The sequence below is a fragment of the Tetrao urogallus genome (assembly GCF_951394365.1).
Source record: "Tetrao urogallus genome assembly, chromosome: 6".
Lineage (NCBI taxonomy): Eukaryota > Metazoa > Chordata > Aves > Galliformes > Phasianidae > Tetrao > Tetrao urogallus.
The window spans coordinates 12,739,579-12,766,401 of record NC_136819.1 but is presented as its reverse complement, the minus strand read 5'-3'; the positions used below and the strand labels follow the sequence as shown (position 1 = coordinate 12,766,401).

At 41.0% G+C, this 26,823-nt stretch overlaps 2 protein-coding genes across 3 annotated transcripts; both read left to right on the top strand.

Annotated features, from left to right (window-relative positions):
* Positions 1 to 1,444: 1,444 nt before the first annotated feature.
* Positions 1,445 to 11,551, top strand: UEVLD (UEV and lactate/malate dehyrogenase domains; the record flags this gene model as incomplete). Its single annotated transcript, XM_079536915.1, has 12 exons — positions 1,445 to 1,486; positions 1,623 to 1,707; positions 2,175 to 2,237; positions 3,415 to 3,578; positions 4,261 to 4,396; positions 4,934 to 5,058; positions 5,467 to 5,572; positions 7,117 to 7,287; positions 8,208 to 8,381; positions 8,932 to 9,016; positions 9,644 to 9,767; positions 11,387 to 11,551. 12 exons carry the CDS (start codon positions 1,445 to 1,447, stop codon positions 11,549 to 11,551), a joined length of 1,440 nt encoding a protein of 479 aa, XP_079393041.1.
* Positions 11,552 to 13,293: 1,742 nt separating this feature from the next.
* On the top strand, positions 13,294 to 26,729 carry TSG101 (tumor susceptibility 101; the record flags this gene model as incomplete). 2 transcript variants are annotated; one of them, XM_079537573.1, is made up of 10 exons in its annotated part: positions 13,294 to 13,335; positions 15,120 to 15,204; positions 16,062 to 16,127; positions 16,481 to 16,644; positions 17,358 to 17,484; positions 18,766 to 18,829; positions 20,199 to 20,290; positions 24,043 to 24,245; positions 25,352 to 25,591; positions 26,640 to 26,729. In XM_079537573.1, the coding sequence occupies 10 exons, from the start codon at positions 13,294 to 13,296 to the stop codon at positions 26,727 to 26,729; spliced, it is 1,173 nt and encodes a 390-aa protein (XP_079393699.1). The 2 variants fall into 2 exon arrangements, with proteins under 2 accessions (XP_079393699.1, XP_079393698.1); XM_079537572.1 differs by having other exon boundaries at positions 20,196 to 20,290.
* Between the last annotated feature and the right edge of the window lie 94 nt (positions 26,730 to 26,823).

Here is a 26,823-nt window from a genome sequence, read left to right as displayed (position 1 = left end):
CAGCACCTTGTTTTGCAGGCATGAAATCTTACCCTGGATGGAACGCCCTTGAGATTTTTAATGCATCTTCAACGTTCTAGTAAGTTGTTATCTTAAAGCAAAATAGGCAGGTCACTCTACATTGATTTAGCATAATCCAGCCGATGAAGCTGTCCCTCTCTGGAAGCAATAGAACTATTTTACTCAGATATTTTTTTTTAATTCTTTTCCTTATTGGAGGGCAGCTTTTAGTTGTGGCTTGAATTTGAAATAACATCTTATCCCACAAGGCAGAACTGCAGTTCAGTCATCCAAAAGATGGCCTTTTACTTACCAGTATAAGTGCATATGGAATCGCTCATTTTTTTTTTTTTCACAAGTCTGGGGATCCAAAAAACCTTGAACTATCATGCTTAATGTACTGAGTAGAATGAAATCAAACACAGGAGGTTGCTGAGGTAACGAAATGTATCCCTGGTTTGGTCCTAACCTCTGTTAGGTTAGCTGCTAAATGGCTTTCTTGAACTGGTGATTTATTTGCTTTGGAGATTTTCTCTGTCCAGTTCTTCGTAAGGGTCTTTTTTTTTATGTATATCCTTTTCCCATTTCATTAAGTTTTTTTATATTTTGAATGCAACATCTCAATTTCTCTGTGTTGCTAAGTTGAGGAAAGGCACGTGTCTACCATCTCTTAGGCGATGACAGAGGTGGACAGCGAGCTAAATGTTTTACCTGTGATATTGCCAGAGCCAAAGCCAACGTGATGGGTTTGGTGAGCAAACTTTTGCTCCCACCACTTGGTCTTCATTTGTTTTGGGACCTTCAGTATCTGCAAGAGTTCACTCGGGTCCATTCCAGAAGCGTGCATTTTGCACAAAGCACGTAATATGTGTAACTTGCAATTCCTCTTCCATTACTCCTAATTCAGACCACTTGTGTTACTGCATGGTTTTTTTTTCTGCCGTGGGGAATTATTTGAAATAATTTATTGGGTAGTTTCACGTTCTCAAGAACTCTGTGCTCTGAGCTAGCACAAAGATACAGAAAGCCCAAGGCTAAGCCGAGGGTCAGACCTAAAGGATGCCATTGTAAGACAGAGGAGATGCTATTTTCCTCTTGTGTAGCACCGAGTAGAACTGGCAAGCTGTGTGCTCCGCGTTGCAGGAGCTCCTCATTTTATTTTACCCTCTCTTAGCACGTGAGAAAACACAGCTTACTTCATCCGCTAACTGGCCACGTTTTCTATCAAGCCTCAAAGAAAACAGCCAGCAGCTGTAGCCGAGCCCCTCACCAGTGCTCCAGCCCTCAGCCTTGAGGTGAGTCGCTACCAACGACGTACTGCGAACCTTCGGCTTTCCAGCAAAACCCACGAGCTCCGCGGGCCGCGTAACGCGCACGGCGCCTGGAGGAGGCGGGACGGGGCGGGGCGGGCTGGAGGCGCGGGGCCGCCTGGGAGGCTGCGGCCATGGCGTTCTCGGCGGAGGCGCTGCGGAAGCAGCTGGGCAAGGTGCGGGACGGGGCGCGCGGGGCCGGGAGGGGATCGGCACGGCGCTACGGCGGTCCTCGGTTGGGAAGAGCGAAAGGGGAAGGCGGGGCCGCCGAGACGAAACGTTTCTGTCTGGGTTTTTGTCTCCCGCTCCCAGTACAAGTTCAGAGACCTGACCGTAGAGGAAGTGACGGCTGTCAGCAGGGCGCACCCGAACTTCTCCTTCTCCATGAACACTTACAGTAAGGAGGGACGCGCTACTCTGAGGAGAGAGTGGGCTCTTGCCTGCCCGGCTCTGTGGGGAAACACCAGTGGCTGCGGGGCAGGGTGGGATTCTGTACTGTCTGTGCCAAGAGTGATGCTTCTGGTTTCTAGGAACACATTTGGATAAGGGGGAATGGTCTTAAACTGAGGCAAGGGAGGTTTAGGTTAGATTTTAGGAGGAAGTTTTTCACACAGAGGGTGGTGAAGCCCTGAAACAGGTTGCCCAAGGAGGCTGTGGATGCCCCATCCCTGGAGGTATTCAAGGCCAGGCTGGATGTGGCTCTGGGCAGCCTGGTCTGCTGGTTGGCAACCCTGTACATAGCAGGGGGTTGGAACTGGATGGTCATTGTGGTCCTTTTCAACCCAGGCCATTCTATGATTCTGTGCTTAGGAGCGTATTGTTGTCATTCTGCATTAGGATTGTTTGTTTTTTTTTTAATTTCAGCCTTCAAGGATGGATCCCAGAAAGACCTCCTGAATTTCAGTGGCACTGTCCCGGTGAAATATGGTAGGAGTTGCTGTGTACTGTTTCCTTACCAGCTGTGCATCCCAGCGACGCACTGTGGAGAGCCTGAGAAAGAGGCATGGCTGAAGTGGCAGCAGTGGCCTTTCTCCTCTGGGAGTCAGGCTGGAGAAAAGGGGAGAAGGGAGAGTGCTGCGCCTCATTTCCAGCAACTAGTGGGAATTAAGCTTGCTCCTAAATGTGCTGTAAATGAAGTGAAACGGCAGATTCCAACATGCCAGCTATGCCTCTGAATTATTAGATGAGGCTGTGCTAAGCTTACATGTATGAGATGAGGCATCCTTTCTCATTTTGGGTGTGCTCAGGGCTAATTTACACACGCTAGGATCAAATACTCGAGAATGTGAATACAGGTCTGCAAATTGTACCTTTGGGGATTTGGTATAACCTGTGCTGCTCTTTGAACTGCTTCTTCATTAAAAGTGGCTTAGGATTTTGCCTGAATTGGCAGAAGCCATTTCTATTCTTTATGTACATATAGATACTGAAATAAGGTGCTATGAGACAGGTCAAGGTCAGGCAGGATGGGGCTCTGAGCACCTGATGTAGTGTAGGTGTCTCTGGTCATTGCAGAGGAGTTGGACCAGGCAACTTTTAAGGTTTCTTCCAACTCAAGCCGTTCTATGGTTCAAGTCAAGTAAACACTTTATTTAAAAAAAGTCATGGAGCGTGAGACAGTGTAGACAAACATTTTGGTTCCAATGGAGATTGCTTGAATTTTGAAAGCCCTACACGTGTATGGAGAGTGCTTAAAAAGAACTAGTAAGTATTTATTTCTGAACTTAAAGCCTTTGAAGCTGAGGTAAAGCTCTTAATAGATGCCTCTTTGTATCAGTTATCGTGAGTTCTTAAAAAATAAAAATAAATAAGAAGTTTATTTGCCTATAGAACTGGTCATGTTGGCTGATAAAATGCCAGTGGAAAAACAACAAAAGGAAAAATTCCTGTGTTAATTACAACTCATCAGTGACGCTCCAAGATGATCCAGACAAGTCTGCTTCTGTCAACCAGCCTAAGTGACATAAATGCTTTAAGTGCAAATCAGGACATTTATTTGTCTGGCTTCTTTTCTCTTTGTTATTATGAAATGCACACAGACCTGTTTCTTAGTGTTTCTTCTCAGTGCGGAAGCTTGTAATGGCTTTTGGTTTATGTTGAACAGGTAACTCCTATAATATACCCATTCGTCTGTGGATTTTGGACTCTCATCCCTTTGCTCCTCCCATTTGCTTCCTGAAGCCGACTGCCAACATGGGCATTGCAGTGGGGAAGCATGTGGATGCTCACGGCAGGATTTATTTGCCCTATCTGCAGAACTGGAGCCATGTAAGAGGAGGGAGATGTCTGGGAATAATGCACAATGCTACATGGAGAGCAGTGCAGAGCAGTGGGTCTGGTTGGAGCTTTTTGTATTTTGCATTGCTTGTTAAATATGGAATGCTTATGCTAAGAGAAGTGATATTTCACCTCATAAAATTACAGCTTTCAGCCCATCCAAAGGGTTTACAAGGAAGATTATAGGTGATTGTAAGGAAAACTCTTTTCAGATGGAAAAAAAATAGGGGGATTGTCTCTGTTACAAGACATTGTAAGTGCCACGTGGGCCTTTTGGCTCTTTTCCCCCATATTGCAGTGAATAATGAATAGTATAATACCTGACAATCGGAGTATCTCCAGTTAAGTTCCACAGAAATTCCTATCTTTTGGGGATGTCTCTTCTGACTATAACATTATGAATGGATGGAGATTGAAAACCCACTGCTGTTTCTAAATGATTTTGTGTCCTCCATCTAGATAACATACTTAAATGCAACTGTCAGGCCCACGGTGGTGATTTACTGAAAGCTGGTTTTCTAAAAATGATGAGAGGTATTTTTCCTGATTATTATAGAAATTCCCACGGATGGGAATTGCTTTTATTGCTTTAACTTCTACTGACTTCACAGCTCCAAGTACCAAACGATATGAAAGAGCTCCTCAACAGTTTTGTCTTCTTCCTATATTTCAGCCTAAATCAACTATCATTGGATTAATCAAGGAAATGATTGCAAAATTTGAGGAGGAGCTGCCTTTGTATTCACTGTCATCTTCTGATGCAGACAGGCAATCAGAACTTCTCTCCTACATCGCAAGGATTACTGAAGGTGCAGTTGTCTTCATATATTTGTAGTTCTAAGGCAACGTATGTTTTATTTATTACTTGATATCATAAGGATCACAGAATGGCCAGGGTTGGAAGGGACCTCAAGGATCATGAATGCCCACCACCCCTCACCACATGCAGGGCCATCAACCTCCACATTTCATACCAGACCAGGCTGCCCAGAGCCCCATCCAGCCTGGCCTTGAACACCTCCAGGGATGGGGCATCCACAGCCTCTCTGGGCAGCCTGTTCAGCACCTCACCACTCTCTCTGTAAAGAACTTCCTCCCGACATAAATGCCTACCTAATGTTAGTAACTGAATCTTTGTGCGTGCAATACATATGTCCAATTAATCTTCACATTTCTGTTACAAGTCTCCATGAATTATGCTCAGTATGAGAATTGTTGCGTTATCAGACTTGACCGCTGTTTTGAAGAGGTTTGTGTTTTGTGACGCGACACTTTGTGAAGCATCAGTAGCTGTATTGATGTAGTATGGGTCAGCACTTAAGTTTGTGTTTCCCTTTTAACTGTAGGAGAGACTGACATAAAATCTAAGAGTAAAATGGGTGGAGTGAGAAACGGAGGGTGCTTTAACAAAGTTACTGTGGTTGGAGCTGGAGATCTCGGCATTGCATGTGTGCTGGCGGTGGTAGCAAAGGTATGTAATTAATGTAAGTCACTGTACACCTGATTAATTAATACAGGGGCTTCCAGTCTAGTTCTTAGTGTCTGATACAGAAGTAGCTCAGCACTTTTAACGTTGTTGCCACTGCCTATATCATTTGCCTCTTCTGTCCTGTTAATTTATGGACACACAGAAGTGTTAGTTTCTGCTATGCTTTCTCATTCTGCTTTTGTAAATACAGACAGATAAACTAGGAATGCACTTATTTTGAAAATCCATAATTAAGAGTTCGTTGCCTAAGCTGTGGCTTGTTGGAAGTTACTGTACACACAGTGCAACAAACACTGTTTTGAACTGGAGAAATATATTTTTATAGTTCCCCACCACTGGCAGGAACAAGTTAGGTTTTATTGTTGATCTGTATTGTTTTTACTCATATAGGGTGTTGCTGACAAGGTGGTTCTTCTGGATCTTTCTGAAGGTGCAGCAAAAGGAGGAACCATGGATTTGGAGATCTTTGCTTTGCCAAACGTAGAGATCAGCAAAGGTGCTGGCTGTCATTGCTAGAGTGGGAGCTGATGCTGTAGTGTGTGTGCCTGTGTTTGTCTCAGTGAGAACGGGGCACCCTGGGTGCTATAGAAGCTCTAGTATACAAGGCATTTTTCTAAAAGGGTGTTATCTTTTCATAGCTTCTTGCTTTTTCGTATCTTCCTGTGGAAAAACTGGTAAGGGAGGACTCAGTAAAGCTTGAAATGCTTCTGTTTCAGGCTTTGTTGTTGATAGAGTTAGAAGTATCTGAGCCTGCTTCTGGGTTAAGAGGCTTTTTCTGAATTTGGACACATGCAGAAATGTAGAAAAACAATCTAGTGCATCAATGTCACTGCTGCAGAGAGGGCAAGGTGAGGAGAGGTATGTATGTAGGGAATTAGACCTAGCCCTGACAGCAGTGTTGGAAAGACTGATAAATAATGTGAGTTTCAAAGTACTACCTTCCTCAACTGATGTTTGTTAAACATCAGTTTATGACCAGTGGTTAATTCTTAATCATTATCATTATGTATTCAAGAAATTAATTCTTAACCCATCCCTGGAAGCGTTCAAAAGACATGTGGATGTGTCACTAAGGGACATGTTTTAGAGATGGGACTCTGGGTCAGATGAATGGCTGGACCTGGTGGTCTTGAAGTCTGTTCCAGACCAGATGAATCTGTGACCTGGTTGTCAATTAGCTGCTAGTGTACAGTTCAGCAGAATCAATAATCATGTCCCCATACTTAGTGGTGATGAGTACAGTCCTTGATAAGCTTAGTTGCAGAGGCTGAGATGGTAAAAAAAGCTCTTCTACAGTAGAAGATGGAAGTGAGTAGAATGACCTTTTTCATCCTCGCTTCTTGTTTGTCCACGGTGCTTTTTCATGCTTCAGACCTTCTGCAAGACAAGAAGTGAGGCTTTCATTTGCCTCTAACGTAGTTTATCTCAGTTTCCCATTCCACCAGGTATTCTACTTGATTGTTCAGTTTCCACCTGGCATTGCCTGTTCTACATCCTTTGATCTTATCTTGCAAATTCAGATGCTTGTGCGTTCTTTTCCTAAGCTCTCCTTGTGTAACCATGCCACAAGTTTCTGTTTATGTTTTTGTCATTACGTATTAAATATTTATATGTAGCTGTGATATAGCAAGCTCCTATTTGTTGAAATGAAGTCTCTGCCTTTCTTTTTTAAGTTGGAGTAAAAATGAAGGATCTTTTCCGTAAATGTATTTTTTTCTCCCTTGCTGAGAAAATTAAGATGGGAAACTTGTGTCAGAACTGTTTTGTGATCTGTGCTCTGTCATCTTGGCCAAACTTCATTCTCTTCTGTCTGTCAACTAGAAGGTGGGAAAACTAGCTCTGTGGGAGAGCTGTTTACAGGTGCTGCAGAAGTGCTCCACGTTGCAGGCAGGGAGCTGGAGGCAAGCAAGATAGGAAGGAAAGAATCCTCAACTTAAATTGGATGTTGCAGTTCAGCATTTAGAGTAGTGTTTTGGTTTTGCACCTAAAACTTGATACAATTACACACGTTCTTAAAACACATTTTCTTTATATTTTCAGATTTTTCAGCTTCAACTGATTCAAAAGTTGTGGTGCTTACAGTGAACTCTCTGGGTAATGCTCAGACATACCTGGATGTCATACAGAGCAATGTGGATTTGTTCCGAGGAATTATCCCAGCAATATCGCACTACAGTCAGAACTGCGTGCTGCTTGTTGCTTCTCAGCCAGGTGTGTTGGCCCTTCACCTGATGTTCTGTCCCTGTGATGGCTTCTCTTTAGGCTGTTTAAAAAACACATTACTGTCGAATATGCACTCTTAGTCAGAAATTCTTGCTACTCTGAAAGATGTTTTCCTTTACAGCACTGAGCAGGACACAGTGTTTTTTTAACTGTTACCAAGATAAAAGAAAATAGTGTACTTTGATTTGTTTGAAAGGTATGTATTTCTGCATATTTCTGTATGTAGCTTAAATGTCACTGTATCTACAAGATTAGCAACCATTGACTGTTGTCTTGTCAGCTGTGAGTGTTTTTTTACATTTCTCCTGTGCAGTAAGGGTAGATGCATGTGTGTATGTGTTGTGTGTTCTGTGATGAAACTCATGGACTATATTGCAGCTACATTTTAAGGAAAAGTCTAAATCTGTGTGCTCAGTATTACTATGAAAAGAGAAAAGCAAAAATGCTCTTACAAGAGAAATACAAGTGAACCCATCTGTCCTTTAAACAGGCTGAAGGCATCCTTAGCCCTTTTCTGTTTTTCAAGTGCTTCTTAGCCTTTCTTATCTTTTAGACTTGTAAAAATGGGGAAAAGAGTTCTTGCCAAATGGGGATCGGGGAAGGGAACCACTGAGTGCATTAAATTTAGAAGTATGTGAGATTTGTGGTGAAGGGAAGCATAGTGACTCATCCTGAGGTTTCACTTGCCTTCTCTGAAAACTTCATGTGGGCTGTGAGTTTCCTTCGTCATCTCCCCATCTGACTTGCTGTTTTGGTTTAAATAAACTGAAATATTCTCAAAAAATGCTTTTTCCTTTTCTAAAGTAAATGAGTTGCTCTGGAGTTACGTAACTCTGACTAACAGTTTGCAAATGGGCTGAATTTTGATCGATCCTTTATTGTCAACATCTTTTCTCTTTCGTATATAGTTGAAATAATGACATACGTATCATGGAAGCTGAGCGCATTTCCCAAAAGCAGAGTTATTGGAGTAGGTGGCAATCTGGATACTGAGAGATTTCAGTACATACTCACAAAGCTTTTGCAAGCAGAGACGCTGGGAAAAGATGCTTGGATTGTTGGTGAACAAGGGGAAGACAAAGGTAAAGTGATACTCATTATGAGTATTTAATGTCCTGACAGTACTTAACTAATGGTATTAATGACAGAGTGATTGAAAAATGTACTAAAGGTAGTAATGAGCAGGGTAGTGATTTTTACTAATAGTGGTTCTAAAGAATAAGATTCTGGTCTGTGCCCAAGCCTGTAGGCCTGGAGTTGTTTTGCATTTGTCACTGTTTAAAAAAATATACGTATATAACCTCAAATGCTTTGTATTTGGTGCAGCGATGCAGATTAGAGGTATTGAAAAAGGAAGGAAGTGTGGTGTAAGATATGTTAGGCTACTGCTGATGTGACATTTTTTGCATAGCAATTCATTTTTAAGCAAGTGTCTTGGGAAGAGTGCTGCTATCATTTTATTTCTGCAATCTAGAGACCCTACGTTTGGCTTGTTATGAGGAAAGGGAGGTTTGGAAGCTTCCTTTTTAGTTAATTAATTAATATCCTTTTTTTATCTCTCCCCAACCTTTTTCATCCTTATTTTAGTTGCTGCTTAGGTGTACACTTAATGCTGTGTTTGTTTCTGTCCAGTACCATCATGGACCAGCTCTAAGTCAGTTACAAATGAAACAGAAACAATTGCTGCTCATGACTCCAGAGAAAAGGTGGCTAACAGGTAACTCTGTCATAACTTTCACGTTTTTCTACATGCTTTAACACTTGGTTTGCAGTTTTTTGGGGTTTTTTGTTTTCTTTTCCTCAGTTCCTCACAAACAGGAGGAAGTTTGCTGTAAAATGTTCACACATCGAGTTTCCTGGAGCCCATAGGTGTGTGTGTCATTCATTTCCATGCAAGCGTATACACTTGATGTTCTTCTGCTTTAAACGATGTTTTGCCCACAGTGATCCCTAAGGATGAGATGATGAGCTTGGTGGAAGATACACCAGAGTTTCAGAGTTGCCAGTTCAATTACAGATTACATGCATTGAAAAGAAAAAGAGAGGCAAGCTTTCTAGCACACTTCTCGGAGACTGTGTGAAAGCAGTAAACTTCAAAGCTAGGGAGAAATTTGGATCAATTTACATGATTTAATTAGCCAGAAAAAAGAGTTGTTACTACTCTGGGTAAAATATATATGAAGACATTCTTTTAGCAGTTCATTATTTTCTTATGTAATTTTTCAGAATGAAGAATCATGTTCTTATGTAGACTTACCTGTCTATAAGGTTTCAACATACGAATCAAAACAGGATTAATTAAAATCTAAACATTCTATGTTTCCCCTTTTCTTGGTTTATTTAGAGCTGTGGAAGTTCTCAAGGGAAAAGGTCAGAGATCCTGGTCTGTTGGGCTCTCAGTTGCTGATTTAACTGACAGTATCCTGAAAGATAAAAGGAAGGTTCATTCTGTATCCACTCTTGCGAAGGTAATGTGTTATTAATATCTTCTGGTTGCCACTACAGTTATGTGATTTACATTGGATGTGATAGTTAATTTGTATCAGCACAGACCTGCTGCATAAAGCAGCTGTTTGGAAGTAGCATTATGGTTACTGCCGTCTTCCAACAGGAGATTTTAATTCCAGTCCAGATGAAGTATGGATCAGTTGTTGCGTTAACCTGAAACCAACATTGGAAGTAGATTGTTTTCAAAACAAATAGAAGCATTTGGGGGAAAATGTGTCCATGTTTGCTGACCAGCTCCCCACGAGCAGCTCAGTTTGGCAAATGAAGAGAAATGCGTCACAGTTTCCAAGTGTTCAGTGTATATTTTTCCAGGGGCCAAAAGAGTTCAGTATCACTTAGGAAAGTATTAAATGCATTTCCTGCCAGTACTTTATTTGACCAGCTTTGAAAGGTTTATCTGCTTTTGCATTCTTTAGATGATTAAGGTACATGTAATGTCATACAAGGTTTAGCCCACAGTTTTAAGTTCATCCAAAGAGGCTTCACTAAAGTTTTAAGGCATTTCAGAGGAGGAAAAAAAGTTATAGAAACCATTATTGGCTGTTTCTATGCCCCTCCCGGTTCTCAGTGCAGGGAAATAGAGCGCAAAACTCTTCTTACTGTGTCAATTGTAACAGATATACTGCTAATTTCATCATTTTTTCAAGTCAAGTTTGTAATTGTCTACAAATGAAACACAGAAGTAGAGGAGTGCCAAGTCTCTTAAACTGTAGAGTAACTACAGAATGTAAAATTTCATATACAGCTCCTATAAAGAAACAAAACCTGTACTTGTAGTGGAAATGCTAAGTCACAGTTTGAAGCAGTGATTGAGCACCTGGTGGGAAGGCAGGGCCAACCCAGGGGAGCTCATGTGTATGCAGTGTATCTGAGTGACCAGAAGGGGTGGAGCCAGGATCTGCCCCTTCCCAGACCTCTTTTAAGGGTTGGCACTGCAGGGGAGGGCATCTCTTGCTGGAGATTCCTGCCTACCTGAGGCCTTCCAAAGGTAAGCAGCTCTTTTCCTTCCTTCCTTTCTGTATCCATGGTGCTGCATTTGAGCTCGTTTTCATTTGCTGTAGCCAAAGACTTTGCCACCCTGCTATTATCATCTCATTATAGTGTGACAATATTGTTAGTGAATTATAGTGATGTAACTTTGGGAAAGTCTCTATAGAATGAATACATGATCAGTATTTGAAAATTTTTCCTTGGATAGTTTTGTTTGGCTGTATTGTAACAACCATTTTGCTCAGTCTCAGGAGAACTGATCATACAAAAAGTAACACTGCTTGTTCTACCCAGAAAACTGCTTAAACTGTATCTTGTAGAATAAGCTTTGCCTGCATTGCAGAGGTCTGATATTTTTTGCATTGGGAAATAATTCCTGTGGCACCAAAGTTTTTTTTACCTGTGCAGTAATACTTTACTGTTGCTATAATCTGTTGCACAGAATCTAAAATAATTGGAGATTTACAAAGTCATGCCATGTGAAAAAGTGTCCTTGCTTAGTTAAAATTAAAAAAGTTACTTCATGCTTTTCAGGTAAGAACAGAGCAGAAATATGTGTTTGTGTGACAGTGTTCTTTGTGTGTTTTAGGGATTTTGCAGTATAAACAGTGAAGTATTCTTAAGCCTTCCATGTGTTCTTGGAACCAGTGGAGTAATTGAAACGATCACACTGGAAGAAGATCTGCTGGTACAGGAGAAACTGCAAAGCAGTGCAGGATCAATTCATGACCTTCAGCAGCAGCTGAAACTGTAAGCACAAAGGAAGCTACAGCATCTGCTCACACAAGTTGAAGCTTTGCTAGGCAGGAAGGGTTGCTTGATGCGTACATTTTTCTATGCAAAACAAATTTTTTTAACTTGCTTTCAAAAGTGTTTTCCTTACTTACTGTTGGTTGAAATAATTTAATACTGCACTGCCCAGTGGGAATGTCTCACTTGAAAAGTGCACTTTCGGTAGCCAAAATGGGCAGAGTGAAGTGCAAGAATACTTTATCTAAAATCAGGTAACGTTTGCCTGGTTCTTTTTCTTTGTATTCTGTTTTGTTTTTGCTGCTAATGATGGCTTGATTCTTGGGTTTTTCATAGCTCTGTGCACCTCATTAGGACACAGCCTAGGACAAGAACTTATCCAGCACCTTGGAAGCTCTGGTGTGCAGAGCCAACAAGAGCTCTTCCTGGTTTCTGAGGGCTGGTATGGGCTTGCTCAGAATATGGTTGCAGGGCAGCAACCTATTGCAGGCAGTCTAATGCCAATGGACTCTATTCTTGCATATTACTATGGGGAAAGAAAATGTGAAAGCATGAAGTATTGCATATGAATTTCTGTTGTATATTTACTGATATCTGAGTCTCTGTCATTGGGTGACTTGTTAGCTCTTATTTTCTAAGGGTGTTCAGAGCACCGAAGTATCTGCAGGTGTTGGTATGTCCCGTGCAGCAGCGGAATGGGTGCCCTTCCTGAAAGGAGAAGTGGGAATGGGCACCAGGTAGGGAATGAGGTCTGCCCATTGGGCAGCGTGGAGGTGGCTGGAGTTCAAGCTCTGATCCAAAGCTACTTGCTGCCCGACTGAGGAGGAGAGGGTAGCTCCTTGAGGAGGCAACAGGATCTGTATCCTTCTGCAGGAAGGCCAAAGACACGATGGAAAAAGATGCAAATTCTTAGATGAAAAAGCACGTATTTTTTTAAGGTGAAGAGCTTTCTGTGTTCTAAACTCTGGCATAGTTGCACTGTTGAGAGAGCAGACTGCATTCAGCCCAGGTATAGCTAAGCATCAGGCTGCAGAACCAGAGCAGCATGGGTCTCTCTGCTGCTATGTGCAGCATCAGCTTGTCATTCCCTGGGCATGTGCTGAACTATGGCTTCTGAAATAGCAGTGGAACCTCCAGAGAACAAGTAGAATACTTGTCAGAGCCAAAGATTATTCCTTCCTGCCTTCCACTTGTATCTACAAAGAGCCAGCGCTGCATAAACCAGGATTTTATATTGGTAAAAATAGTGTAATTATATATATATATATAATATATATATTACTATATACATATATAGTAATTGGGTAATTCAGATGGGTTTTCAGTGAATGCTAAAGTTTCCTTTCTGGTGGGGCAGAATGGGTGCTAACAGCAGCTGTGTGACTTAAACACTACATTAAACAAGTGCCCAGTGCTGGGGCCGGACTTGTGTTGGTTTGTGTGTTTATTTTCCTCCGTTTGTTATACCAGCGTGAACAGTCCAGGTGTTCGTGTTGGGGATTCTTGGTAATGGTTTTCATCCCCAAATGCCGCACGCCCTTTTTTAATCACTGACGAGCTGGCAGCGGCAGCAGCCGGCACTTCGTCCCGCCTCCAGGGGGGGCGCTGCCCCATGCGGGCAGGGCCGTAGTCGTACCGCGCCGTGCTGCCGGGCGGCGCTGTTCCCGCCCGGAAGTGCCATCAGTGCCAGGCGGAAGCGGGCGCGCGGCGCTGCCTGCGTTGGGGGGGCGGGCGGCAGCCGCCGCCATGGCGTTCTCGGAGAGCCAGCTGAAGAAAATGCTCGCCAAGGTAGGCGGCGGCCTGGCGCCTCGAGAGGCCCTTCCCTCTCCGCCGGACGCGGCCGGGAGGCGGAGTGCGGGCACGGGCTGCGGCGGGGCGGCGGAGGGGGGTGTTGTTTTCTAATGGGTGACGTTTGAGGAAACAAAACTCGCGGTGAGGTAAATGGCTGCTGGTCATCGAGGCGGTGCGAGCAGTGCGGTAGCGGTACGCTGTTAGTCAGCTGGAAACCGGGCCTCGTCCAGCAGATTGAAACGAAAATCCCTGTGGCCGGGTAGCTGCGAGGAGCCGTGGCTTTGACTTGGGGGCGTTTGCTTTCTTACCGTTCAGTCGTATTGTTGGTACCGCCCAAAAGCGAGCTGTGGCAGGCTAAGGGCTGCTCGCGGTTGGAGGTCCTTTCCTCCACTTGGTGCTTCTGTCATCGGCTGGAGACTGAATGCTGATCGCTAACGTGGGGTAAGCAGGTGTGCGTCTTTGTACTCACCCGGCTTCCCTAAAGGAGTGGCTGAGGTGCGACATGCCATAAGGAGGTAAGGCAGTGCGGTGCCTTCTTTTCCCACTCCACCTCGTGCCCTTCTTAAACCACAAGTGGCATCTGGCTTCCTGTCAGCTCAGTGAAAAGTGGGGGGAAACTTTTTGCACCTGATGGAAAAACGAAGTTACTATTTCACCACTTGCCTTCATTTTCCATGAGTAGTTACATGCTCTGTTCTATTGAGGGAAGCTTGGTGGTACTTCCTATAGGAATCCCTGTGTGTGTGATACAGCAAAAGGCCTTACTCTGAGTGAACACAAATATCAGCATTCGCCTGCTGGCTGATCCCGGACAGCTTCGTCTCTCTGCTCTGTTTCCTGATGGGTAAAATGGGGAAGGTGTGTTTGCTGTCTGAGGCTTCAGGAGGAAGAAAAGCGTGTTTAAATGAATCAATTGTAGTTATCTTTATAGAAGTCGCCAGGGTGTTGCTCTTTCCAAAGAGGTTTTAACATTTCTTATACATCCTCAGTTATTGGCTAAATGAACCCAGAAAAAGATTGTCTTGTAATGATCTACATTCCTCTGCTCTTGGAGAATGTTGGAATTCATTTGTTTTGTTTGCAGTGCAGGCAGTGTTGGGTATCAGACATCACCTGGTGCAGGGCCCTTTGTCTTCCTACCACGGCTGGTGGACTAGACAGCATCCCTTCCTTGAGCCACCTGATGGTTGCCTTCTTTGGAAATGCATTGAGTGTGGGCAAGGGGCTTCATTGTTAGGTTTTAGTGGTTATTAGCGAGAAGAAAGGCCACAAGGGTGAAGATCCACACCATGTGGTGAAACAGCTCTCTGCTAGCCAGGAGCATCTCCTCTTGTCTGTGGGTCATAGTTCTGAGACTTCAGGTCTGTGCTGAGATGAAAGCAAGGGGATGAAACCAGTGTTTGTAGTATGGCCTCTTCTAATGTGTGCCTTGCATGATGCTGGTAACTAACTTCTGATAAATGCTTTGTCCCAACACTTGCCTTTGCTTAAAATGCATTGTTGATTATGGCAGAATATGAATGAAATGTGATAGCTTTCCCCAAAACTTGATCTGTGGACTCTTATTTAAGAATAAAAATGTCCTAATACCTTGTTCAAGGTGTTAATGGAGTGTTTGGTTTGATTATGTAAAAAAAATAAAATAAAATCTCACTCAAAAGTAAGAGTGCCGAAGAATGCCCATCGGTACCTTCCATAAACAGAGGCTATTCTGTGAAACAAAAAGCAATTTACACTGCATCTTTAGGCTATAATGACTTCTTTTCTCTTTTGTTTTCCAGTATAAGTACAGAGACCTAACTATACAGGAGACAAACAGTGTCATTTCTCAGTACAAGGACCTCAAACCTGTTATGGATTCATATGGTAAGGCTTTGAGCAAGTTCTTATCAGATTTTCATTGTATAAGATGTATCTGATAGTTTTTGTGGAGAGTAGGGAGTTAAAGCTAGAATTTAGAATTTAAAGTTATTCTTTTTGAACTTTGATGTCAGTACTCTCCTGGAACAGACATTAATTTTCTGAAATAGACTCAGTAATACAGAAAGGTGCCAGGAGGTGGTATGTTTTTCCACCTTTTTAGCTTTTATTTGGTCACTCAGATAAGTCCTATCGCTGAGAGCCCTGGAGATTGCTGATATCTTACAAGTTCAGATTTGCTGTGATGCAAAGATACATCTACAGTTCTGTCTGTTTTAAAAGTATTGTAAATAAATGTAAATACTTCACTAAAAATGAACAGTTGTGACAGTGCTTTAAAGTATGCAAGTTTGAATGAAGATTAAGAATTAAGAATAGCATTGAGCTGTAGCAAGAAGCTCATTTCTGTTACCTGTCTCTTCCAAAGCTGCCTTGGAAGATTTGAGCACAGAGCCAATAGCAGCTGGTTGGTAGGGTGAAATGAGAAAATTCATGTGTTACTTCAGCTGTAAAGAAGGAAGCAGTTTTATTTGCAGTAATGGTAGTTTGTCAATAATTAGTAAACCATCTCTCAGGAATATGTTACTCATAAGGAGTTATCTGACTATAGGCAACCATTTGCCAGGGAGATGTGCAAGAGCAGAACTTCTCAAGCTGTGTTGATACAGTGTATCTGTGTATGTGTACGTGTGTTCACACATGACTTCTGAAAATGTACATTAACAAGTAGACAGCCTATCACCTGAACAGAGATTGACACAGCAAATAGGTTTGTGTTCAAAATGCCTTCTGCTCCCTTTCAGTTTTTAACGATGGTTCATCTAGAGAGTTGATGAGCCTCAGTGGAACCATTCCTGTGCCTTACAGAGGTATGCCTTTATTATTAATATAGTCACTGTTGTGCTTGTTATATTTATTGCTTGTTATATTTATTCTACAGAATCACGTGAAAAGCTGTGTATATTCGTAATGCTTCAGTTACACTATTTCAGTGATCACCATTTTTGTGAAAGCTTTTACTTGTCATGGTGTCATATTTTAAATATTTGTTTCTGGTTTTGTTATGGAACCAAACTGTAGTGCGTATCACTGCTGCTCTGTGCTTGTGCAGCTCTCTAATTTCTGTTTATATTTCAGTACTCTTTTCGGTACTTTATGTATGCTTTAAACATCTGAATATAAAAGGACAGCACTCCTAAAATCTTTCAAATCATCTTTCTAGGTAACATATACAATATCCCCATTTGCTTGTGGCTGCTGGACACCTACCCTTTCAATCCCCCAATCTGTTTTGTTAAACCCACTAGCTCAATGACAATAAAAACTGGGAAGCATGTTGATGCTAATGGAAAGATATACCTTCCTTACCTGCATGAGTGGAAATACGTAAGTAGAGGGAAATTCAGCTTGTTAATTTACTCTTTTAATTTCTTTTTTCAGATAGTTGTACAATCTGTAACAAGAAACATAACTCTCTTTTTCTGAGATATTAATCCAGATTTTTTTTTCCTTTGAAACAACTGCTTGTTATTTTTAATATCTTAACATTCAGAATGCTGTGGGTTTTGTTGTCTGGTTAATTGTGCCTTTAGTAACAGCCTGTCTGATTGAACAGTGCAGCATAGGCTTCCTTGCCTAGTAGGGAGCTGACCTGAAGATAAGAATATTTACTGTGAGACCAGAATGTTTACTGAAGGTGAACTACAAATTCTTTGACGCATCTCTGGGCTGAAATTGATCTCAGATTGAGATGAAGTGCTGTATGACTGCTTCAGGTAGACTTTGCTGGGGCTTTGAGTGTATTTGTTAATAACTAAATCCAGCGGTGCAGGCCTCAGACATTTTAACTAAAATGTGAACTTTCAAAAAAGATGAAATGTGCTGACGGGGCCGTAACTGTAGAATAGGCTTAGTTCTATCAAAAGTGATTGGGAGGAATAAATGTAATAAATGCGAGTGGTAGTTCAGCGTTTGCGTAGCATAAATAGCAATAAATACATGTGTATGTGTGCGTGTGGAATGGTCCCATTTTGTTGTTACAGTCAGTAAAACCAGCTGTTAGCAGATGGCACCAACTTGTCATGTATGTATCCTTGCAGCCCCAGTCAGACCTGCTGGAACTGATTCAAGTTATGATTGTGGTGTTTGCTGAGGAGCCTCCAGTCTTTTCTCGGCCCACTGTTTCAGCCAGCTACCCATCGTACCAGGCAACTGGCCCACCAACCAGTAAGTGCTCTGGGCTGCTGATTTATACAAATCCTCACTCTCCAGAGTGTGTACCAAAGGCTTTCTGCCTCAATGGTTGATAAATATCATTCTAAAATGGCTTTCTACATTGATGGATATTCACAAGTAGTTCACTTGTGCTGTACTTGAGCTACTGGAAGAATTTGTGTGGAGGTGGGGGCAAAATTAATGCTTGTATTGGCGAGGGAGAGCCACAAACAAATAACCAAATGGGACCAAAGAGGAGTAACTAAATGGGACCGGTAGAGATAATTGGCTAAAGGTAAGTGCGTGGGGCTTTATGGCTTGTCTGGTGTTGTAAGAGCACCAGGTGATTCAATGAACAAGCTGTTGAGTTTTCCAAGAACAGCAGGTGTCACTACTAGTATAGTTTTGGTGGGGACTGTGACCTGTATGGTGCTTTAAGGAAGATGAGATCATCAGCTGAAACATCACTGCTTTGTTCTTTTGTAGTCATTGAAGGCTGGTGTATTGGAAGTAACTTTACAAACAGTGTTTCTGGATTTTACATGATTAATAGCTACTTAGTTTTACTAGTGTAGTCTTTTTTAAAAATCTATTTTATAAACAGTTTGTCTTAAGTTCTAGGTGCACTTTGAGAAATAAAAAGCCTGAATCATTTGCAGTTTTAGAAGGTGAAAATAGCTAGGGAGACTTCAACAAAAATAAGAAAAAGAGAAAAAAAAAAATCTCCTGTATTTGATGTAATGCTCCTATAATTACTACTAATCAGCAATAAATACATTGAAAATGCAATTTTTATAATAGAATTGTCAGCTTTCTAAGAAGAAACATAAAATTGCTAAGGCATGTTTGTTGGTAAAAGTTTTTTAGAACTATTTAGATTTCTAAATGGAAGAAATCACTGAATAACATTGGGTTGTTAAGCAGCTAACTGACTGTTACCCTTGTCTATTCTGAAGCTACTTAAATGATGTGCTTGTTACTTAATGAGCAGAGTAGAGAACAGTGGCTCATTGGGAAGGTTATCTTATTTTTCTCAGCTATTATCTGAAAAAAGAGTCACGTCTGTCATCTTTTACGTGCCTCCTGTTTGAGTTCCCTTCCTGCAGATACTCTTCCTTAAGCAGGCATACTTTACTCAGTACAGTTACTGCTCTTTCAAATTCATATCTTAATAAATATTGTTCAGTATTTTGAGAAGCATAGTATCACAGCATAATGCTTCTCACTAGTGTGATCTTTGTATGCGGTAAAATTCTGAAAAGCAGAAATACATAAAATCATTATTTTATTTAGCTTCCTACGTGCCTGGCATGCCAGGAATATCTCCCTATCCACCAGGAAGCACTACAAACCCAAGGTAAGAGCCACTTTGAGCACTTTTCATCATCACTGACCTAACGGGGGGCTTCACTGAACAGCATCTAGTCTTATTTCTGTTCCATTTATTTATTTATTTATTACCATGGATTTGGATCTTGGTATTTATCATGTAATTATCGTGATAGCTGTTTGTGTAGAAGAGAGGACTGAACTCTTTGTTAATGACCAAGAGAAAGTTTGGGAAGATTTCGTTTTCTTAGTGTTGCTTACTTCAGTTATCATACAGCTGTGTGACAATTATGTTTTGAAAAATGATTACCTAATTCCTGCATGTTCTCTTGATTCACTTACATAATTAGTTTTATAAGGTAGTTGTGCTTATATGCTGTAGAAAGATACACATTCCTAAAAGTTGTTGTTTTTTTTTTTTCTTAACAGCATTGATAGCATTGGTTGGGTCATGAGCAACTCAAATAATTGAACAAAGCAGCTACTGGATTAAGATGAACCTTGATGTGTTTTGTTCTTGCCAGTGCTAGGTCTTATTTCACAGAGATTAAAAACTGAAAATGAGTCCAACAGAACTAACTCCTCAGAAATATAGTAGTGACTGCAATTATAGTTTGAAATAAACTGTTGCTTTCTGGTGTGTTCTTTGGAAATTTCTGATTTCCAAAAAAGAGGAGCAGCTTGTGCATCAGCTCTGCCACTCACTATTAGCGTTCTTTCTTAGCACATAGCATTCTTCCTTGACAAATAAATGCTGCCTGTTTTCTAGTTTGTACCTTTTTTTTTTTTAATTCTGGACATCCTAATGTGCTGATTCTGTTAGGATAATATGAGGAGTTGCTGTAGTACATAACACTGTGGTATTGAAAAGCAAAGGAACTGTAAGCACTGGGAGCATGCTTTAAGGAGTGGAAAAAAAAGAGAGGTCGTGTGGCAGACATTTTCCTATTGTACCTATTGGAAGTGCTCGTGGTGTGTTCTGCATGCAGCATGTTCTCTTTTACTTGAAGCAGTTCAATCAAAGTCTCCTGTAAAATTTTCGTATAATGTTGTGAATTGTTAGGATTGAATGTTTTGTCAGTCTGTAGTTAAAACAATTTGGTTTGGGTACTTCTGGGTTTTAGAAGGGCAGTTTAGATATTGAAAGGCAGCCTGTTGAGAATTTGGAATGATCTACGTGATTGACCAGCAAATAAGTAGGTAGGGCTTCAGTTAAAATGATATCATCATCCATTGTATCAGAACTACAAGTTGTGAGAGATGTTAATGGGGACAGGAAAAGAGTGTAATTCGGCCTGTAGTTTAAACGTGATATGAATAAATATTTAACATGGTGACATGGATCAAGTTTTACTAGTAATTAAATAACTTCAGCCTGTGTTTCTTTGTCAAAGCAGCTTCCCGAACTATCCTTATCCAGCTGGTGTTCCATTCCCACCTACCACTAACGTTCCATACTATCCTTCTCAGCCCCCTGTGACTACTGTTGGTGAGTAACTATTTCATCAAAGCAAAGCTTCCCACTGTAATTGATGCATAAAGAGCACCAGTGAGAAAAGGAATTTATTGTTCTTAAATCCAGCCTTCCAAAATATTGATTTTTTTTTTTTTTTATTTTTTTTTAATGGGGAAGAAGATGTCACCCAGAAGAAGACACTTCTTATGTTCTTCGTATTTTTTTCACTCAGGAACCCATAAAATTCCTGATTATGTGCAGTGCACTGTCTGCTCTATGAATATGTTAAAAAACAGTGTATATAAGCAACCGAAGGGTTTTTTTTCCTTTCACTCTTAAACTGTAGGTGACTTTTGATTGTCTGTACTGCTCTTTGTTGTCTTGCTTTTTAAAATGCTTTTGTCTTCACTTAATTGTCTATGGGACTTGCTTTATTTACTCATTATTTATACTTTATTTATTTTGAAAGTCCTGAAGCTGAGATTTTCAGTGCATATTTGGTAGGCCTTTTACCTAGGTCTATTGTTTTCTGCCTCTTTGCTGTTGCTCCTTGTTTTACTTTCTTCTTACCTCCTGTCAGCAGTGAAACCAAGAGCATTGATTCATGTTTTCCCATTCTGCTGCTCAGTCATCCTGTACTAGCAAAATACACTAGCATTGTTTCTGGGGTGGCCAGGAGGTGATTGTCCCCCTCTACTCTGCTCTTGTGAGGCCCCATCTGGAGTACTGCATCCAGGTCTGGAGCCCCCAGTGTAAGAAAGACAGGGAGCTGTTGGAGAGGGTCCAGAGGAGGGCCACAATGATGATCAGGGGACTGGAGCACCTCCCCTACGAAGACAGGCTGAGAGAGCTGGGCTTGTTCTGCCTGGAGAAAAGAAGGCAGTGGGGTGACCTCAGTGCAGCCTTCAGTACCTGAAGGGAGCCTACAAACAGGAGGGGAATCAACTCTTTGAAAGGGTTGATAACTGCAGGACAAGGGGAAATGGTTTTAAGTTGAGGGAAGGAAGATTTAGGTTGGATGTCAGGGTGAAATTCTTTACAGAGAGAGTGGTGAGGTGCTGGAACAGGCTGCCCAGAGAGGTTGTGGATGCCCTGTCCATCCCTGGAGACATTCAAGGCCAGATTGGATGGGGCCCTGGGCAGCCTGGTCTGATATTAAACGTGGAGGTTGGTGGCCCTGCATGGGCAGGGGGTTGGAGATTCACGATCCTTGAGGTCCCTTCCAACCCTGGCCATTCTGTGATTCTGCTCTGTCTCATTTCTAATATGGGTATGTGTGATGGATAGGGAACCACTGGCAAGTGTTCTCTAGTAGGAAGGTGCATAACTTTGCAATTGGGCAGTCCTTTTGAAACAGTTGCATGGTAAGGACAAAGACATTTGTGTCTTTTTTCAGAATATAAGGTGTTTATAATCTCTTGCTCTGTAATTTAAAGGAGTATTCACAGGTTTGTAATTTCATGTGTGAACTCCCAGTTATTTATATATGCTCTTCCCCCTTGAAGCTTTAGTTTGCCTTGGGAACAAAGCAAGCTCATAGATTGGTAAAGAAAGGTGAATGCTTTAGTTTTACTCTTAACAATACTTGAGAAATTGTTGTGTTACAGAATTTGGAAACTACAAGAAATGATCGTTCTTATTTTTTGTGCCTGATCCCATCCTTCATGTCCATGTTCTTTCAGATTTGTGTATTACAGAAGCGTTCTCTGAAAGTCATTTCAGCTGTCGTTTCCACTCTGACATGAGTTGTGGCTACCACACAACCTACAAGAAAGCCAAGTATTGCTCACTGTTGTGGGGTCGTTGGGTCCTTGAGGATTGATAGTCCATGCTGGCTCTCATTGTCAGACATACAGAAAAGTGTTGGGAACCTTTCTAGAGAACATTGGCTTTCCACAATGTCTCTCTCTGAAAACAAATCCTGTTTTGCTTTTGTGTGTAAAGAGTTAATTTAAAATAGATGTCACATTTCATTTATTTTCTTCCTTTTCATTCTCAGTGAAGATGAAGAGGGGTGGAGTATATGCCAGGTATTACAGAATACTTCACAAGTCCTCTGTTAGGTCATCTGGTACCATGTTGTAATGCCAGATTTTGTAGTAGCAATTTAACACAAGTCAGATTCACTAGATGCAGCTAACTAAGATATAGCAGGTGCATGACTGTGGTTTATCCCACACCAGATGAAATGTGGAGATGTCTCTATAGTCATCCAGTGTATTTACAGTAAACTTATTTTCCTTGAGACTGCAAATGTTTCTTTCCTATTCTGATTTTTTTTTTTCCCTGCTGTTGGACTATGGTTTACCGTGCCAGTTTATTGGGAGCTTACAGGGAGCTACAACTTGCAAAGCTGTATATATGGTGCCGAAGTGTTTCCTTCAGTGAGCTTATTTTGAGTTGGACAAAAATACTCAGACTTGCTTCAGTTTTTAAATTATTTTTTCAAATAGTTTTTTTTCTCATTCAGTTCGGTTGTGTGCCACTAATGATCTAATTCAGATACGAGTCTGATTCTCTAAGGTCAGTTCTGAAACCAGACTCTGCCTGGTAAAGGTTAAGGGTTTCAGTGCTCTCTGGATTTACTGGCTCTCTGCCATAAAGTCTTCCCCAAGCTGCACTAATTATGGAAGTGGCAGAAAATGCTAAGGGTTCATGCTCTTTAGGAAGATATATAAAATCTAACTGATGATCCGCATGCAAAGACCTTTTTCTGGTCTGTCGGCACTTACACGTGAACTTTAATCATTAGTTGTGTTGTGATTTTTTTCTGTCCTGCTTTAATGACGAGGTGAACTTTGCATAAAATATCCAAGAGTGAGAGAGACTGGGGAGGACAAAAAGAAGTAGAATTGCTTGATGGTTCTGGCATAGAGAATAATTCATTAGATAAATTAAACAGTAGCTGAATTCATGCTAATGCTGTTCTTAAAGTGAAATCAGACCTTTTTGTTTGGATTAGGAAGATGTATGTTTACAATTGGCTGCCTTACAGTTACAGTCCTAAACTGTGAATGAACTCTTTGTCCCTCATGGTTTAAGTCTGGCTTGATTTAAGTTTTACTTGCCAGTGCACAAAATGCTGTTCTTAACTCCTTTCCATAAGAAGTAGTGGTGCTAAATTCTTGAGTTTATATGTGTGGTGCAGTTTGACAGCTTCTGCTGCTGATTCTGATACTTGACCAAATGCTAAAAATGGTCATGTTGACTGGCAGCAGGTTGAACTGCTTAAGCCAGAACTGTAGAGCAGGTCAATTCTTGTGCCATTTGTATTTTCACGAGCCTGTCTTTGCAGTACTTTATTCAGTCTCTTTTCTCAGTAGTAGTTCATTTTAGCTTTAAGAAATTACACATGTGCTGGTGAAATTATACATGTGCCGGTACAATTTGTGTGTAAGAAGTAGTAACATTAGTAATTGTCAACATGTGATGCTTCCTTAATTTTCAGAAGAAATTGATGGTTAGTAAGCACAATGTAAATTTTCTCATAGTAACTCTTGTCAGTTGCATAGATTTATTTTCCCAAATACATGGCTTTATGTAAGCTTTGTGTGCTAGAAAGCATATAGGGATAATGTAAGAGGCGTAGGGAATAAAGATGGATTTATGCAGTCTTGTTCTGTTCAGCTGTGGAGATCCAAAAAATTCCTTGGATGTTACAAGGATTCTCTGAGGTGTGTGGTCTTGTTGAAGTTTTGTGTACACTGCTCTTTCCAAACTGGCTTTGTACTGAAGCTGGTGCAGAATTGAGAGTTAATTGTGTGCTGGTGAATTTTCTTGCACAGGACCCAGTAGAGATGGAACAATCAGTGAAGACACCATTAGAGCTTCCCTTATTTCAGCAGTCAGTGATAAACTGAGATGGCGGATGAAAGAAGAAATGGATCGTGCTCAAGCTGAACTCAATGCCTTGAAGCGCACGGAAGAGGACCTGAAGAAAGGACACCAGAAACTGGAAGAGATGGTAACTCGTCTGGATCAAGAAGTGGTAAGCTGAGTTGAAACGCTGATCTGTATCAGCATGAGAGTGTATTGCTTTTGAAGTGTGTATTTTCTTTCCAAATTGAGGTGCGTGTGTTTAGACAGATGAAAGATGGAAATCCTAGTGATCCCAAGATGCACTGTCTGATGTCTTATAAGCGTTACTGTTAGTAGCAGGGGAACAGCATCAGTGCTTTACCCCCCCCAGATGATAAGTGGTATAGGAGTACTTACTTTGTCATTTTCTAGCTAATAGTGCGTGACAGTAGTGCTGGAGAACATTTCAGTGTCATGCTGCAGACACACTGATTTTAGTCACAGCTTCCTTTGTAACTTCAGATTTTTTCTGAACAAGAATCTTTCCTATTCCTCGTGCTCAGAAATGGCTGCAGAATTTTTTTCATGAAGGCCTAACTTCCACATCCTGTGTCTGCTCCTTGCATTACTGCTTGGGGTAAGGTTTTGGGACTGATGACCAGTTTCTGAAACAATCAGCTTCATGTTCAAATTCTGTGTGTTTTTTTTTTTAAAGTGAGTATTTGCAATTATGAATGAGGAACAAAGAACAGGAAGTACCATTGCGCTGTGTAAATCCACGATGTGACCACAGTAAATGCAGCGTGTAATTGGGGAAATGAGGGACATAATAGAACTGTTGATATGTGACAAAAAGGCAGAAATGTACGAGCTGCCTTCTGTATAAGACATGACTAAATCAGTTAGGACTTCTTGCTCCAAAACATACACCTCAAAAGAAACCCTTTTTTTTTTTTTTTTTTCTGCTTTGCTTTTATTACTTTAGTTAGTTTAAACCATCGTTCTTCCTTATGTAGTATCTTCAAAATACTCAGACTGCTAGCATGCCTTCTTTAAAAATGTAAATGGCAATAGATTGGCATTATAATCTAAAAGAGCATTTACTTTTTCGATGGTAGAATCTCAAATCTGTAAGTTGCTAGCTCATTCTTTTACGAAAGTCATGATGAAGGTGAATATAGAAGTAAAAAGAATCAAGCAGTGTTTCTAAAGTTCTTCATAGTTCTAAAGTCATCTTGGCAGAAGCAGGTATTCAGCTCTTGAGAGTTAAGAAATAAACATCTTCAATGTTTTTAGGCTGAAGTTGACAAGAACATTGAACTTCTCAAAAAAAAGGATGAGGAGCTCAGTTCTGCCTTGGAGAAAATGGAAAGTCAATCAGAAAACAACGACATAGATGAAGTTATCATTCCTACAGCACCACTTTACAAGCAGATCCTGAACTTGTATGCAGAGGAAAATGCAATTGAAGACACCATCTTTTATCTTGGGGAAGCATTGAGGCGTGGAGTGATAGATCTAGATGTCTTTTTAAAGGTAGGCTTCTTGAGATATTCTTAATATGTGCACTTTAAATGTGTGTAAGTACTGTGAACTCTTATGTTCAGCTTTTTTGATGTTAATGATGTCCTCGCTGAAGAAATACAGTAAGTGCATATAGGTTGAAACATGAGTCTCAAAAGAATATCAGGATTAGGATGGGCTAATTTAAAAGCATTGTAGATATATAGAGGTTATTTACTATTAGTGTCAATATACAGTTTCCTTTGGTCTGAGCTACTGATTGTGGAGAAACCAGTTTTAGAGGTGACTAGAGAACTGTTAGCTTTCCACTTGCAGTGTGTTGATGCCATTCTTGCAGCAGGCACTGGAGTGTTAGGCTCACAGAAGAAAAAGAAGAGCTGTTCTTGAGAAGCCCACGCGTTTTGCGCCTTTAGTAAAGAACTTAGGTCACTTATTCCTTTTCTTTGTTTTTCTTAATGCTTAGAGTTTTCTTTCATATCTATTTTGAACTTTTGAATTTATTAAGAACACTTAACATGGAGGCTAGAACTTCATAAAATGTCCTAGTAACTAGTATAGCCATTGGATGTGAAAGGATCAGTGTGTCGAAGTGTAACACTCTTCACTTGGTCCCCTGGCCAAGAGTGGTAACCAGAGTTGCCAGTCAGGTCCCTTTCTAATAGGTGAGATTCCACCTCACTGCCACTTCAGGTTTGTTTTAAACATTCAGTGGACGGTGTCCTAAGTAGAGACATACTTTGTTTTTATGTAGCTTGCTAATTCTGTTTAGCTTCTATTTAAGGAAATGATACTATGGGAATTGTATTTGTCTTTGATTCACCTTAGAATACGTATGACTTCTCTGATAGGAATGTGAGGATCTGATTATTACAATTATAAAAATACACTATAGTGATTGTATATGGTAGCAAGTCATTCTAAGCCAAGAAAAAGCCATTTAATGAACCAACACATTTAATATTCCCCAAAACAGACATCTCATTGGGTCATGCTTTCAAAACTTGGATCGCTATAGAGTTACCATTTTTACCAGCCAGCTCTTCTTATTATTTCTTTGCAGCATGTACGTCTTCTGTCTCGCAAGCAGTTCCAGCTGAGAGCATTAATGCAGAAAGCAAGGAAGACTGCTGGACTCAGTGATCTCTACTAAACTCTCAGACTTTAACTGGGAAGTTAGATTTACTTGTGAAGCAGCCATTTTCTTGATCTTTCTCTTAATCAGTAGGTGCCCAGAATAAGTTATT